The sequence below is a fragment of the Rutidosis leptorrhynchoides genome, chromosome 3, assembly GCF_046630445.1.
Source record: "Rutidosis leptorrhynchoides isolate AG116_Rl617_1_P2 chromosome 3, CSIRO_AGI_Rlap_v1, whole genome shotgun sequence".
Classification (NCBI taxonomy): Eukaryota; Viridiplantae; Streptophyta; class Magnoliopsida; order Asterales; family Asteraceae; genus Rutidosis; species Rutidosis leptorrhynchoides.
The window spans coordinates 440,342,556-440,357,681 of NC_092335.1; the positions used below are offsets into that span (position 1 = coordinate 440,342,556).

A 15,126-nucleotide genomic window follows, 5' to 3' on the forward strand; every position below is an offset into this window, starting at 1 on the left:
TTTTTACAAAAAAATCAACTACCTTTTTTTTTCCCTCAACGATAAAAGAGGCAACTTTTATAAAAGGAACAACCCCTTCAATGCTACCAAAAGATGTCGAAAAACATTCTCTTTTACAAAATAGATCAACTAAATTAAAAAAAAGCTAAAAGAAGCAACTTTCACAAAAGGAACAACCCTTCAATGTTAGATGTCGAAAAAAATTCTTTTTTACAAAATAGATTAAGTTTTTTTTTTTTTTTAACTCGCATTCAAAACGGAGCCCCGGCGCGAAGCGAGGGCTCCACAACTAATTCATAAAAAAAATCACGAAATCTCGTTATAAAAAAAACGACGGTTAATTATGTTACCAAACTTATAACATAAAAGTAACAACTCCACCATTTAATTTCCCGGACGCGTTTCTCAATTTACAACTGATCTTGTTAGTACTATTAGATAAATTCTACCAATAAAATACTCCGTAACTATTTTACGTATCATGTTTAATCAGCAAAAAAAAAAAAAAGTCTATTACTTTTGTTTGAATTAAAATCAAGAAAAAAGAATATTCTTCAAAAACCTACAAGTGAAAAATACCAAAGCAGTGACCTTCGATGGCGGCAATTTTCAACCGTCTACTAGTCAATACTAATCCGACAGCCATTCATTTATTCAGTCAATATAAATCAAATACTTACATATTCATACATACTGTATATACAGATACATATACAATTCTAAATACACACCTGTATCTATTCTTTATTTTATAAGTATATAATAACTTAATTTATGGGGATGATTCTCACACACATTTTTTGATCAATAGGTGTGTGAGGATAAAAAAATGTGTGTGAGAATCATCCGTAACTTACTATTTTAGTTATCATTTTCTCAGCTCATCATTCAGTTTCATATTATTTCACCCAGTCAACGCATCATTTCAAATTCTCATGAAACCATATCAAACATTCACCATGTTTGACTTCAAATTAGGGTTCCGATTACTTACACTTTTGTTCATATCTTCAAATTCGTTAGTTTCATCTAGATGTACTAAAGGTTGTAATTTAGCCCTAGGTTCATATTACGTTGAGCAAGGAAACAATCTCACATCAATTTCACAATATTTTAACACACAAATAAACAATATATTGAAATATAATCCATCTATTCCTAATCAGGATAGTTTACAATCATTTGTACGGATTAATATTCCGTTTAGTTGTGATTGTATTGGTGGTAATTTTTTAGGGCATGTGTTTGATTATGATATTAGGTCACAGGATACTTATGACATAATTGCTGCACAACAGTATGCGAATTTGACTACTGCTGACTGGATTCGGAGGTTTAATAGTTATGATCCGAACCGGATACCGGATACTGCGAGAATTAATGTGACTGTGAATTGTTCGTGTGGAGATAGTTCGGTTTCGAAGAAGTATGGTTTGTTTGTGACGTATCCGCTTCGTGCAGGGGATACGCTGCAGTCGGTTTCGGCTGCTGCGAATGTTAGTTCGGACTGGATAAGTAGGTATAATCCGGGAGCGAATTTTAGTGGAGATAGTGGTTTGTTGTTTATTCCAGGGAGAGGTTAGTTTTTGGAAATGGTTTTACATGATTTTTGTTGTTGCCTAAATATATGTTGCTACATGATTAACTTGTTTTGAATTATGATGATGTATGCTTATATTTAGTCATGTTTAATAATTTCGTTATGTTGTGAAATTGTGATTGTGTTATCTCAAGTATAAGTCATTCTTGATTTTGACTGGTTGTAAAATTGGTTTAGAGCATGAGTTGTGTAGTTTGATTATAACCAAGTTGAAGTTGTAAACCTAATTTTCTTTTAGTAGCTCATTTTTAATTGTATTTCCTAAAAAAGGAATAACCTTTTCCTTAGCTTCTTATGTTTTATTGTATAATGTAACTGTAATAATTTTGAAGTGTCAGCCGATGAAGCCTTAAATATTGTAAAATTTTTGCTTCTTTAAAGTAGATACGTTTTATTAGTTGTTTTGAATAAAATATAGGAATGCTTGAGTTTATGGTTTCTAATCTTAGAATTTTGTTTAGTATTACCCTCTTAATTTAGCATTTATAATGTTTTTTTTTTTTTTTTTTTTTCTTTTTGGCAGATGAAACTGGAAGTTTTCCACGCTTAAATACCAGGTATGTATTTTTACGTGAATATCATTCCATTTTCTGAAACTATAGTATGTTAGTAATTATTATTCTGACATTGTTATTTTTTTTTTTTCCTTTTCAGCTCAGGTGACCCAGCATTCCTTTACATAAGTGCAGAGTGACCTTGTTCTTTTGTTATGTTGAACACAAATAATTAAAATACAAATGATTAAAAAATTTGCTTTCAAATAACCAGGATTATCAGGTGGGGCCATAGGTGGAATAGTTGTAGCAGTATTAGCTGGGGTACTGTTACTTGCAGGATGCTTGTATTATGGATTGTACAAAAAGAAGAATAAAGCCTCAAGTTCACCCTTGTTAAAGAATACACAGGTTCAACTTATGCGGTCTTCTCAAGGTATTTCTCATTATTTAATCAATGATTATGTACTAATTATGCTTAATATAAAATTTTGTGAAGTTGAATTAATTAATAATAAATATCTCTCTCATATATGGTTTCTATAATAGTTCATGCTTCCCACTTTTATGCATCTGTAGTTGTTGATTTTTTTATTTTTTTTAAATTAGGCCACAATGGTACTTCATTAGGAGGGTCCGACTCCAGTAATCTTCCTGCTGGTGCGTCCCCTGGGCTTGGTATTACAGTTGACAAATCGGTTGAGTTTTCATATGAAGAACTTTCGAGTGCAACTGACGACTTTAGCCTTGCTAATAAGATTGGTCAGGGTGGTTTCGGTGCTGTTTACTATGCAGAACTCAGAGGCGAGGTTTGTAATCACGGATTATATACACATATCGTTTGCTCATGCTATACTTATATGAATATGATTTTCAGTTATATAGCTGAATATGAAGAACAAACTACTCATGTAATATTTTTGACTTCATTATCATCATCATATAGTGTAAACTACAAACATTAATGTCACACGTAGGACATGTGCTGTGAATGTATCATCTGATGATAATAATGTTGGCTTAAGAACTGCATCTGTGAGCAAGTGTTCTAGTTCGATTTTGTGTCTTTCTTGTTTGGTTTCTTTTTTAATTTATCAAACTTGTGCAGAAAGCTGCTATAAAGAAGATGGATATGCAAGCATCGAGAGAGTTTCTAGCCGAACTGAAGGTTTTAACACATGTTCATCATCTAAACCTGGTAAGAGGTGTTCATATTGAACTTATGGGGTGATTTGCGGGGTTTAGAGGTGGAACAATGGGCGCTCAGACGAGTTGGCTCACAGTCTTAAATGGGCTCAGGTCAAAAAGTCAGTCGTTTGGGTTAAGTTTACCCATAAATAATTTCTCCCTTTCTTTAATGCTGCACTAATAGCTAGTGTACTGGATATGATTATTGATTACAAAAACTGTATTATTACTTAGATACTTGCTAATAATCAAAATTTCAAAATAAAATGTTAAATGCTGTTGTGATATTTGAAGTATACATTGGGTTACTTTTGATGTATTCGACCAATTTTGCCAGTTTGATTATGTGTAAGGTTTTTACTTTTACCCAATTGACTGGCTATATATGATACAGTATTAACCTTAAATGATGCATTCACAAATTGGCACTTTACTATTCCCATTTTTAAAGTCTTACATTTTGAGCATATCTAATGCAGGTGCGTTTGATAGGATACTGTGTCGAGGGTTCCCTTTTCTTGGTGTACGAGTACATTGAGAATGGAAATCTGAGTCAACATTTACATGGATCAGGTCAACTATTTGGATACAATGACTCTTTTATGATAGTGAATGCATTTAAACAATCGAGTTAAGTGTTGTTTTCCATTTACTTTTTCAGGACGGGACCCGCTACCGTGGTCTACGCGAGTCCAAATTGCGCTTGATTCTGCAAGGGGTCTTGAGTATATACATGAACATACGGTCCCTGTATATATACATCGTGATATTAAGACAGCAAATATACTGATTGACAAAAATTTCCATGGAAAGGTTTGCAAACGTTTGTGTTTTCGTACCTTTCTCTTTGTAAAGTATTGGGCCATTATTTTAATTTATTAACCTCTTTTTTTTATAACTATTATTAGGTTGCAGATTTTGGTTTAACAAAACTAACTGAAGTTGGAAGTACATCTTTGCCCACACGTCTTGTGGGTACATTTGGATATATGCCACCTGAGTAAATAATCTTCTTTAAGTACATTTGGATCTCACAGATGGTTGATGATGTTGTTATTGTTAATAAAAAAATCATATTTAGGGCTTTAACTATTAATAAAATGATAGTCGGGAAAAGTGATTGTGAGACTACCTTTCCTGATCCCTACTAAAAATTAGCTAATTTGACCCATTTCCTGACCCACCCATATTGCCACCTCTAATTAGGGTACTGATCAAGTTCTATTTGATGCAGGTATGCACAATATGGGGATGTATCTCCAAAGGTAGATGTATATGCATTTGGGGTTGTACTTTATGAGCTTATTTCAGCCAAGGAAGCTATAGTTAAAGCAAATGGCACTATGACTGAATCGAAGGGTCTAGTTGCTTTGGTGAGCTTAATTTTAAACCTATTCTTTTTGTAGTTGATTATGCAGATGTTTTTTTTTTTTTTTTTTTTTTTTTTTTTTTTTTTTTTTTTTTTTTATTCGTTGCAAATTAGCAATTAATGAGCTAAACTTATTAATGGTTTGTAGTTTGAAGAAGTTCTTAGTCAACCGGAACCAAAAGATGACCTGGTCAAAATGGTTGATCCTAGAATGGGGGAGAATTACCCTCTCGATTCAGTTCGTAAGGTTAATCTTTTGAACCTTGATCTTTATATTGAACTAACTAAAATGTTTTGTCCCAAGATAATTCCAAATGTCAGTCTTCTTTGAATGGGATATTCTTAAATTCTTGCATTATACATTATACTTGATATAAATATAATTTTATATTCTTTTAAAAATTTTCTGAACGCAACGCAAAGCAAAGTCAGAATAACTTGATTATTTGCCAGTTAAGAGAGAGAAGTAGAACCATAAACATCAACATAATTTTCTAGAAACATAAACATAGACCAAATTTGACTTTGACCGTTCAGGCGTTCATAATTTTTTTTGATAGAATAGTACAGTTTTGACCGAATAACTTTACTCGTTGACCACCATTTTTTGATAGATTTATTTCTTACACCCTTCTAAAGATATATAGAACTTTCTTAAATTATGAGGCTAACATAACAAAATATGATAACTTGTTTACAGATGGCTCAACTTGCAAAAGCTTGTACGCATGAAAATCCCCAACTACGACCAAGCATGCGATCCATTGTGGTTGCATTAATGACTCTTTCATCATCCACGGAAGACTGGGATGTTGGTTCCTTTTACGAAAACCAAACTCTTGTGAGCCTCATGTCTGGTCGATAGTCAACAGAAGAATGCCATCACTTCTGTTTGTTCCTCATTTTTTCTTCTGATTTTTTTAGGAATGTGCAAAGTGTAATGTAAATGTTTCAAGGTTCTGTAAGAAATTATGTATTTATTTGTGATTTTCTGCTGTAGAGTATTACTTGTTTTGATAAGTGTTGTATCAAAGAAATACAAGTACATCATATCTTTTATATTTATATTTATTTATACATTATACATAATATAAAATGAAAGTTCAAAACTTTGTAGGGTTTAACCATTGTATTTATCTAGGAAAATTCTATATTAAAAGTCAAATATTTGTAATTTAATTTTATATACAGTTCAATTTTAATTTTAATTTTATTTTATTTTATTTATTTTATTTTTTATTTTTATTTTTATTTTTTTTGCATCTCATCTGGATTTCATTTGATTGGTTTGAATTTTGACTAATACTGTGTAGTCTAGTGTTTTCTTGTTCAAGCAAAACCAAGTTATTATTAACATATATATCAATTGGTACTTTCGGAGTTATTGTTCACTTTGTCTATTTTGATAATTTCACATGCTAAATATTTTTAATACCTCTCCATCGACATCCTCACTTGCGTTTGAAAAGCTATTCGTTTTCACCATCTTTTTCCTTTTGAGCGGTGCTTTTGTTTACTCCAAACCTAATAATTGTTCATGGAGATATTCGATGGGCATGAGATTGGACGATTTGCTCTTGATTATCTGGTAGTTTTAAGCAAATAGATACTATAAACAAATGGATATATAATTAGGTAGTGGGAGTTCGAGCTTATTTTTGAAGTTGAAGCCAGATGTTATTATTCTTTTATAAGTGTTTGGTAAGATAATTAGAGTTAGAGCTTATATGTGTAAATTGATCAAAAATGACAACGATAATACTGTAAGATAATATAGTGAAGGGCTTTATAGCTAGTAATCTATTCTACTCTTATACGGAGTATTAGTATAAAAAAGTGATGTCATAAAAAAGCCTTCTCCTTGCTTAAAAAAATTCAAAAAGAAAAAGAAAAAAGGAGAGGCCATGATGCTGATGTCATAAAGGATTTTATTTTACAATTTTATTTAACCATTTGAGAAATTTAATAAAAATAAATAAATAAGATACTGAAAAATAAAAAGCCGGTACATAGAATAGAAAATAAAATAGAATTAGTTTGTCTGACACGCTTCACCTTCTCGAGCTCCTCAACTTCCATGCCTCTCCAATTAAAATTTCTAGAGTCACTGAAACTCCAACTAAGTTTGAATTCAAAATCAAATACGGAGTACCAATATACTACCATACCTAATGTGTTTGCAAGAGACGGGGATTCACCATCGCCCATTTCCACCGCCACCATCGCCAACGCCATATTTCATGTGCGATATTTATATAGTGTTTCTTCCTCTTTTTTTTTAACAATTACCCGATTCATAGAATAATAGGGTTTAAATCCTTGAGATTGTGATATAATTTTACACTTTAATTTTATTTGGACAAATCATAATTTTCAGTTTTAATCCCTGATGTATTTTTTTGATTCGATAATTATAGGGTCTTCCTATTGCGGCGCTTACAAACTGTTTGATGAAATACCCAAAAGAAAAAGATTACTAAAGGTATATATAATTTTTCCCGATTTGGTGCTTTTTAGTGTATTTAATTTGATTTATGCTTAGATAGAAATCTGAATATTGAATCATTGAAGCATCTGATGGTTGCAAAATGTCCAAGTGCTTTGTGTTTCACAAGTTTTTAAACTTTTTTAATTTCTTTATTTTTTTTTTTTTAAGTTTTTAGATGATTAATTGATGCTTCAGTCAGCTCATACATAGGGTAAATGGTTCTTTTAATTTTGTTTATTGAGTTTTACAGATTCATATGTAGTATGTTTTGTTTAACCCAAAAATTTGGTAGATTAGTTTTAGAATGTAAACCTAATATACAGAATTTTATGTAGCTTTTGAACAATGTGATCCACTTCTCTAATGTCATCTGAATTTAGAGTTATTTTTAGGTTTACTAATGAGATTTGAACAATGTGACCCATTACTCTAATGGTTAGATATTGGGTCATTTGTTGTCTTTTTGGATATTTTTAAACAGCATCTAATAAAAAGTTCGGATATTGTGCTTTCTTTTCTTTTAAAATTTTGTTGATATGCTTTGTATGGCAATGTTGAGCCATCTATTGTTTTATTTAGTAATCTCACATAATGTATCTTTCAACAACATAATATAAGCTACAACTAAATGTTGACGATGATGAGCCGATAACACTTTAAATGCCTGACAATTTGAGAAAACTTCTAAATTTTGATTATGTTCAAACTTTGGAGATGGTGTAGATTTTTGCAATTTTAAGTTATGATGAGCTATTGAATTACTTCGAACTATTCAATATTTCTGAAGTCTTTTGTTTCATTTTGTCATTCATTACTTTAGGTATATATTTGGAAATTGTTATGGTGATGTAATTTCCCATCAAGGACCTGAAAGTGGTTATGCCAAACTGCAATTTAGTATATTGAAAACATTAGGAGTTTTTTAGTTGATGTTGGTCAAATGAAGCTTTCGAAGTATCTGATCTTGAAAAGGTAAGTTGAAGACAAGGGATGCTACATATTTGCTTATTTACTCTCTGATTTCTGTATGTGTATTTGAGCTTTTGAACATTTTGGTATTGTATGAGAAAAGAGTAGGTGATAGCTTATTTTAGTAATGTGTCATATTTATTTCAATAACTTTTCAGATATTTTTTTCCAGACACAATCAACCTGGCATTGAAACATGTTGTGATTCACACATACAAGCCGTAATCCAGGTCAGATTAAAGTCGTTATAGATTGATATTGTTACACGTTGATATATTGATTTTTTCTTAAGTTGCTTAGTAAATGGATGCTTTCTTAAATTAAAGATGGTATTCTTAATGAGCTCTTAGTTTTTCTTCATATTGTTACACGATGATCTATACATTTAGAAGAAGAGATGTAGCATGTTGATTCTGTATCTTAATGCTCTTAGTAGGAGATGACAGTTTTTTAGTTATATATCTGATTATCAGAAAAAAATTTGCAGCTCTGTGCTTCACACACACCCTGCATATTAACCTTCAAAACCAATGTTTGACCCAGAGCTGCACTTAGTATTATATTTTAAGATACTTGCAGTCTTGTTAGTTACCTTTGTAGCCTTTTAGGTACATGTTAGAAAATAGTAACAGTTTTCCATATTTTCTTTGAATTTAGTTTTGAACATTTTAATCTTGACCCATTTAGTTATTATTTTGTTTTAAACTCTTTGTCATTGTAAAAATCTGAACGTGCATTGTTTCTTAAAGATAGGTAGAGAAATCTGAACATATATGCATAGTGATATACTTGCTTTAATCTTTTTTATGTTAACTTTAGGGTGTTTGTTAGACACTCAAATAGAAAATTTTTTCAAGTTAGTTTTGATTTATTTTTGAATTTGTTATCTTAACCCATTTAATTATAATTTAGTTATAAATTATAAATATGGAATAAGACAACGATGTTAGTGTTGCTTAATGCTAAGAGTATAAGTAAAGAACAGATTTGCATGAGGCTAAACTTAACATCACTTTAGTGGCATAAAAGTAATATTAATATCTAATCTTATATAATATCAATGCTTAATCTTTTTCGCAGACAATTAAACCAAACCAAGTTTGTTGGTTACTGGGTGATTCCCGTCCAAAACGAAATGGAGAGGTTTTGTGTTACTTTGACTCGAGAATAATATATTTTTATTTCATGTAAAGTTTATAATAAATAAATATTATAAACTTGCATCTTTAATTTGGCAATCACTAAGGAAAAGACTTCCGGTAAGACTTGAGTTGGACAAAAGGAGAATTAATCTACATTCTTTGAGATGCTTTGTTTGCGATGAAAATTTAGAATCAATTGACCATATTTTTGTTTTCTGCAGATTTGCTTTTGATCTATGGGATAGAATATTCAAATGGTGAGAAATGGGCAATTTTTCAAGCACGAGCATCGAGCTGTTTAATGAGCCAAGTGAGTCGGGAAGCGTCCTTAAAACTGCTAGATGCAAGTGTTTATGGCAAGCGTCCTTAATTTGTGTGTATGTAGGCATTTGAAAATTGCAGTGTGGAGAAGGATGTTGCGGAACAGATAAAGAAGGAATTTGATAAGAATCACGGTTCTATCTGGCACTGTATCTTCGGGAAAAACTTCGTTATTTGATTAACTTATATGACCTATAAATAGTTATATTTTTGTGCTTATTATATTCATTGCCTGAATTATTCTGATTCCGAGCCTGAGATATTAATTTAGGTGAATTCTGATCGTGGTTGTTTAAATCTGATTTAGCTTTTAAGATCAGCCGATTAATTTTTAATCAGTGATGTACGAGTTTTGATTTCAGTGGACTTTAAGGAGTGTATTTATGAGGTGCAAGGTAAGTGTATGATCACGTTATCAATCTTTCTTAGTCGACCGTGTTTTCAAAGTGAACAAGTTAATTCTATGATTAGTAAAAATAATGAAAACTCCAAAGGGATGATCTACATGGCCCGAGTGACTTATTTTGGTGACTTTGATTCAACCTTTTCAAAGTGGACTACAAAGGTAATTAAATTTTACACGTAATGCATCCTAATTTGCATAAAGTATAATGTTCTTTTAGATAATTAACAGTGCATCTTTTACATTTAGAATCTTGCAAATGTGGTTCTAATCTTGATAAAGCCAAGATAATCGAAGAAATTAGTTGGTTGAAATATGATGTACTTGAGCTAAAAATTTGGTCTTAGTAGTACCTAATTGTAAATGTTGAACTTATACTATATGCACGTGCAAGTTTAAACGTCCAAGTTTATGTTAAATAACATTTGTCATCTAGAAAAGATCATTCAACAATTTTTCTTATACACTCCCACGGGTCCATTCACTAGTTATATCATAAGCTATACTTTTTTTTCATATGCTAAAAGAGAGAGAGCGAACATGAACTACAACATAATCTTCTAGAAACATAAACATAGACCAAGTTTGACTTTGAGGGTTGATAAAAAATTTTGACTGAATAATTCTGACTTGACTCGTTGACCACCATTTTAAGCCGACTAAAGCCGAGTCACTTTGAAGTAACCATAAATCTGATTAGTTGGGGAATAATATCTACAACCCTTCTAAAATAGATATTATTTTCTTAGATTAAAAGGTTAAAATAATGAGATATAATAACCTGTTTATAGATAGATATAGATGCCTCAACTTGCAAAAGCTTGTACGCATGAAAATCCGCAACGCAACTACGGCCAAGCATGAGATCAATTGTGGTTGCATTGATGACTCTTTCATCTTCCACGGAAGATTGGGACGTTAGCTCCTTTTACGAAAACCAGACTCTTGTGAGCCTCATGGCCGGCAGATAGTCAACAGAAGATGCCATCACTTCTGTTTGTTCCTTATCTTTTCTTTTGATTTTTTTAGGAATGTGCAAAGTGTAATGTAAATGTATTAAGAATTTAAGATTATACAAGAAATCATGTATTTATTTGTGACTTTCTGATGTGGAGAATTGATTGTTTTGATGAGTGTTGTAACAAAGAAATACAAGTACAGCAAGCCTTATACAAGTATATCTTTATATACATACTATCTATGTTAGGAATACTGCAAGGCTGGTTGGCCGTTTTGTTTGTAATTGCATTTTGATATGTTGTCGTTTCTTACTGTAGTGATGGGGTCAATTCATCCTTTAGTTTGTTTTTTTTAACAAATTAATCAACCGACAAATCAGGTTCTCCATTCTTTCACCTCTGTTCTCCATTCTTTCACTTCTGAAATTCGATAGCGTAATAAATCGAAAACGATAGATATTGTTAAGCCTATTTGAGTAGGCTTATAATTCCTAAGAAACAATATTGAGAAGAGAGACAAGCTACTCGAGCAATTTCCTAATTTCCTTCGTTAATCAAACGAGCTTTCATTACGCTCGTAACAGAGACTTAGTTTTAATGTTAGTTTTAATGTTATCGTTATTTTTGCCAAAAAAAAAAAAAAAACAGAGATCTGGTAGCAAGCTGCAATGAAGAAACGACCGTTGAGTGACACATAGGAGCGTCACTACTGAAAGGATTAAAACCAAGATGACGACAAGTAACAGAACAATCAAATATAAACCCTATAATTTAAGGTTGTTTTAATTTTTAGAGCAGAAAATATTAGAAAAGGGAGTGGTTGTTGGTTGATTGACGAAGATGAGGAGGACACGTGCTTACAACGGAAACGTGGACCAGATGCAGAGGGCAAAAGACATAAACCTTACAGGCAGGCAAGAAGTTTGATGTCCGAAAAGTGTGCTTGTGCTTAGTTTTCTTTTCAACTATTAAATTTATATAACTTTTTAATGTTTCACTTTTAACATCCTAATGAGCAACAAAACCCGGTTAAGTATAGTATTTTAGATTATCGTCTTAAGAGAGCGTAGAAGCATATAAAAGTTGTTAACTAATTATCTTTAGTCTAATTCTTAAGAAAGAATCAGAAGTGATTACATTAGTATTTTAATTAAGTAACCTAAGTAATATAAATGATAGGAAAGATAGAATATTAAAGAGATGGTGGTTACAAGGACTTAGCAACAATTAAGGGAATCTAATGTGTAGTTTCATACTTACATTGATAAGTAGCATATAACAATCATAGACAAATTAATATTCCTAATAGGCTAATTCACAAATCACTTAATACATGCAAAGTAGGACCTAAAGTATATGTCAACCAGGTGGATGTTCAAAGTTAATATCTTAATTTATAGCATTTGAATAATCACATAATACATATCACCTTAATCTTATGATGAGGACTAAGTTAACAAGCAATCAGGCTGACAAATAGATAAGCTAATAAACTCAATCAGATTATATCCAGTTACTAGCTTAAAGAAATCTTAATCAAGTTCTCATGCAATCGACAATCAAACGCATATAAACGTAGGTTCTTTGACTAGGCCTAACAATGACAAGATTACTATGCAAGTGTAATTCATCATCTTTCTCATTCAAGTCTACCAATAATCTCAACTTAAGTTTCATGCAATCCAAATACCTTGTTCGGTGTGATTAACCTAAAAGATTAGATGAATCGAGTAAAAACTTACTTATAATTAATTACTTGTTAATTCTAACTCTTATTACCTAATCATTAAGCATGCAAACATAAATCTTGATCATGGCAGAAACAAACAGAATAATAACAATTACAGAAACATAATCATACAGTTCTGGAAAAAACCAGAAACTGTACTTGTTCGAGCACGAAGACGACGACTTTGAGAGTCCCAGCCGGTGGCTTGGAATGATCCAGCCGACGGCTTAGATGACTCAGCCGACGACTTCATCTTAAATCCCCGATGTTGAAGTTTTCGTCCAAGTAACCACTATGTACGTTTAGTTCATAGTTGGAGACGAACAGAAAAAATTAACAGTAAATAAAGGCATAATAAAAGTAAAAACAATAATTAAAAGGGATAATACCTTGATTAAGGGAAAGAAACTTGAATAATCTTGATTACAAAGAGTATAAAGGCCAAAAACTAACCCTAAAACCTAATTTATTCGTAACTTGAAACTAGAAAATAAAAAAGTACATTGAAAACTGAAAAACTCGGCCTCTATTTATAATACTCAAAAACCAACAGCTGAGCGGGCAACTCAGGATGTGTAGTCGGCGGCTAGCCTTGGGTCGGTGACTTTATCTCCAAGTTTAACGTTATCTTCACGCCAAATTAACTGTAACCGTGTTGCTTAGCCGCGGCTTGGATACTCCAGCCGACGGCTTGTGTGTCTTCCGGATGAAATCAAATATTTTTCTTATTTATCTTGAACTTAAGCCTTACGTACAAGTAAACCTAGCCGGCGGATCTGAGGTTCCAGCGGGCGACTCCATTGATTTTCCTTGGTCAACAAGTTCTTCGATTTTTGACTTAAATTCTGGAACATTCTGGACTTTATCTGTTTAGCCGGAGTCTTAAGTGAAATGTCCCGTTCATATTGATTATAAACGTTCCATATTAATTGATTTCGTTGCGAGGTTTTGACCTCTATATGAGACGTTTTTCAAAGACTGCATTCGTTTTTAAAACAAACCATAACTTTTATTTTATCGACAAGGTTAACAAGACACCACTTAGATTATCCAGAAATGATAATCTAACAAATATCACACTTACACACTACCAATACATATTGGTTTACAAATATTAATATGTTACAACAAAATAAATCTCGAATGCAGTTTTAAACAATATAATACAAGCATGCTGATACCAAATCTTGTCCATATAATAGCATGCAACAGCGGAAGCTCTTAATAATCACCTGAGAATAAACATGCTTTAAACTTCAACAAAAATGTTGGTGAGTTATAGGTTTAACCTATATTTATCAAATCGTAATAATAGACCACAAGATTTTATATTTCAATATACATCCCATACATAGAGATAAAAATCATTCATATAGTGAATACCTGGTAACCGACCTTAACAAGATGCATATAGAATATCCCCTATCATTCCGGGATTCCCTTCGGACATGATGAATTCGAAGTACTAAAGCATCCGGTACTTTGGATGGGGCTCGTTGGGCCCAATAGATCTATCTTTAGGATTCACGTCAATTAGGGTGTCTGTTCCCTAATTCTTAGATTACCAGACTAAAAAGGGGCATATTCAGTTTAATAATCCAGCCATAGAATGTAGTTTCGTTTACTTGTGTCTATTTTGTAAAACATTTATAAAACTGCATGTATTCTCATCCCAAAATATTATATTTTAAAAGTGGGACTATAACTCACTTTCACATATTTTTACTTCGTCGGGAAGTAAGATTTGGCCACTGGTTGATTCACGAACCTATAACAAATATGAACATATATATCAAAGTATGTTCAAAATATATTTACAACATTTTTAATATGTTTTGCTGTTTTAAGTTTATTAAGTCAGTTGTCCTCGTTAGTAACCTACAACTAGTTGTACACAGTTAGATGTACAGAAAATAAAGCAATATATATTATCTTGAATCAATCCACGACCTCGTGTATACAAGCCTTAGGCTAGATCACAACTCAAAGTATATATAATATTTTGGAATCAACCTCAACCCTGTAGAGCTAACATATAAAGTGTCTATGGTTGTTCCGAAATATATATATATATATATATATATATAGATGGGTCGATATGATATGTCAAAAAATTGTATTCGTATCTATGGTATCCCAAGATTACATAATATATTAGAATACATGTATAATACAATATGAGTTAGCTAGGATATGATTAATATAGATTTGTTACCAATTTTCACGTAGCTACAACAAGAAAAATTATCCAATCTTGTTTTACCCATAACTTCTTCGTTTTAAATCCGTTTTGAGTGTTTCAAGTTGCTATGGTTTCATATTGAACTTAAGTTTATGAATCTAAACAGAAAAATTATAAGTTTATAGTCGGAAATACAGGTTACAAGTCATTTTTGTAAAGGTAGTCATTTCAGTCGAAAGAACGACGTCTAGATGACCATTTTGGAAAACATACTTTCACTTT

General features: G+C 31.7%; 1 protein-coding gene and 1 pseudogene across 1 annotated transcript; one reads left to right on the plus strand and one right to left on the minus strand.

The window, feature by feature from the left end:
- Positions 1 to 866: 866 nt before the first annotated feature.
- On the plus strand, positions 867 to 5,698 carry LOC139897918 (lysM domain receptor-like kinase 3). Its single transcript, XM_071880632.1, has 11 exons — positions 867 to 1,578; positions 2,124 to 2,159; positions 2,366 to 2,530; positions 2,704 to 2,903; positions 3,203 to 3,292; positions 3,762 to 3,855; positions 3,944 to 4,095; positions 4,191 to 4,282; positions 4,517 to 4,655; positions 4,800 to 4,898; positions 5,352 to 5,698. The coding sequence occupies exons 1-11, from the start codon at positions 936 to 938 to the stop codon at positions 5,514 to 5,516; spliced, it is 1,875 nt and encodes a 624-aa protein (XP_071736733.1). The 5' UTR covers positions 867 to 935; the 3' UTR covers positions 5,517 to 5,698.
- Positions 5,699 to 12,774: 7,076 nt separating this feature from the next.
- The window catches only part of LOC139901512 (uncharacterized), a 115,246-nt pseudogene continuing 112,894 nt past the window's right edge, over positions 12,775 to 15,126 (minus strand).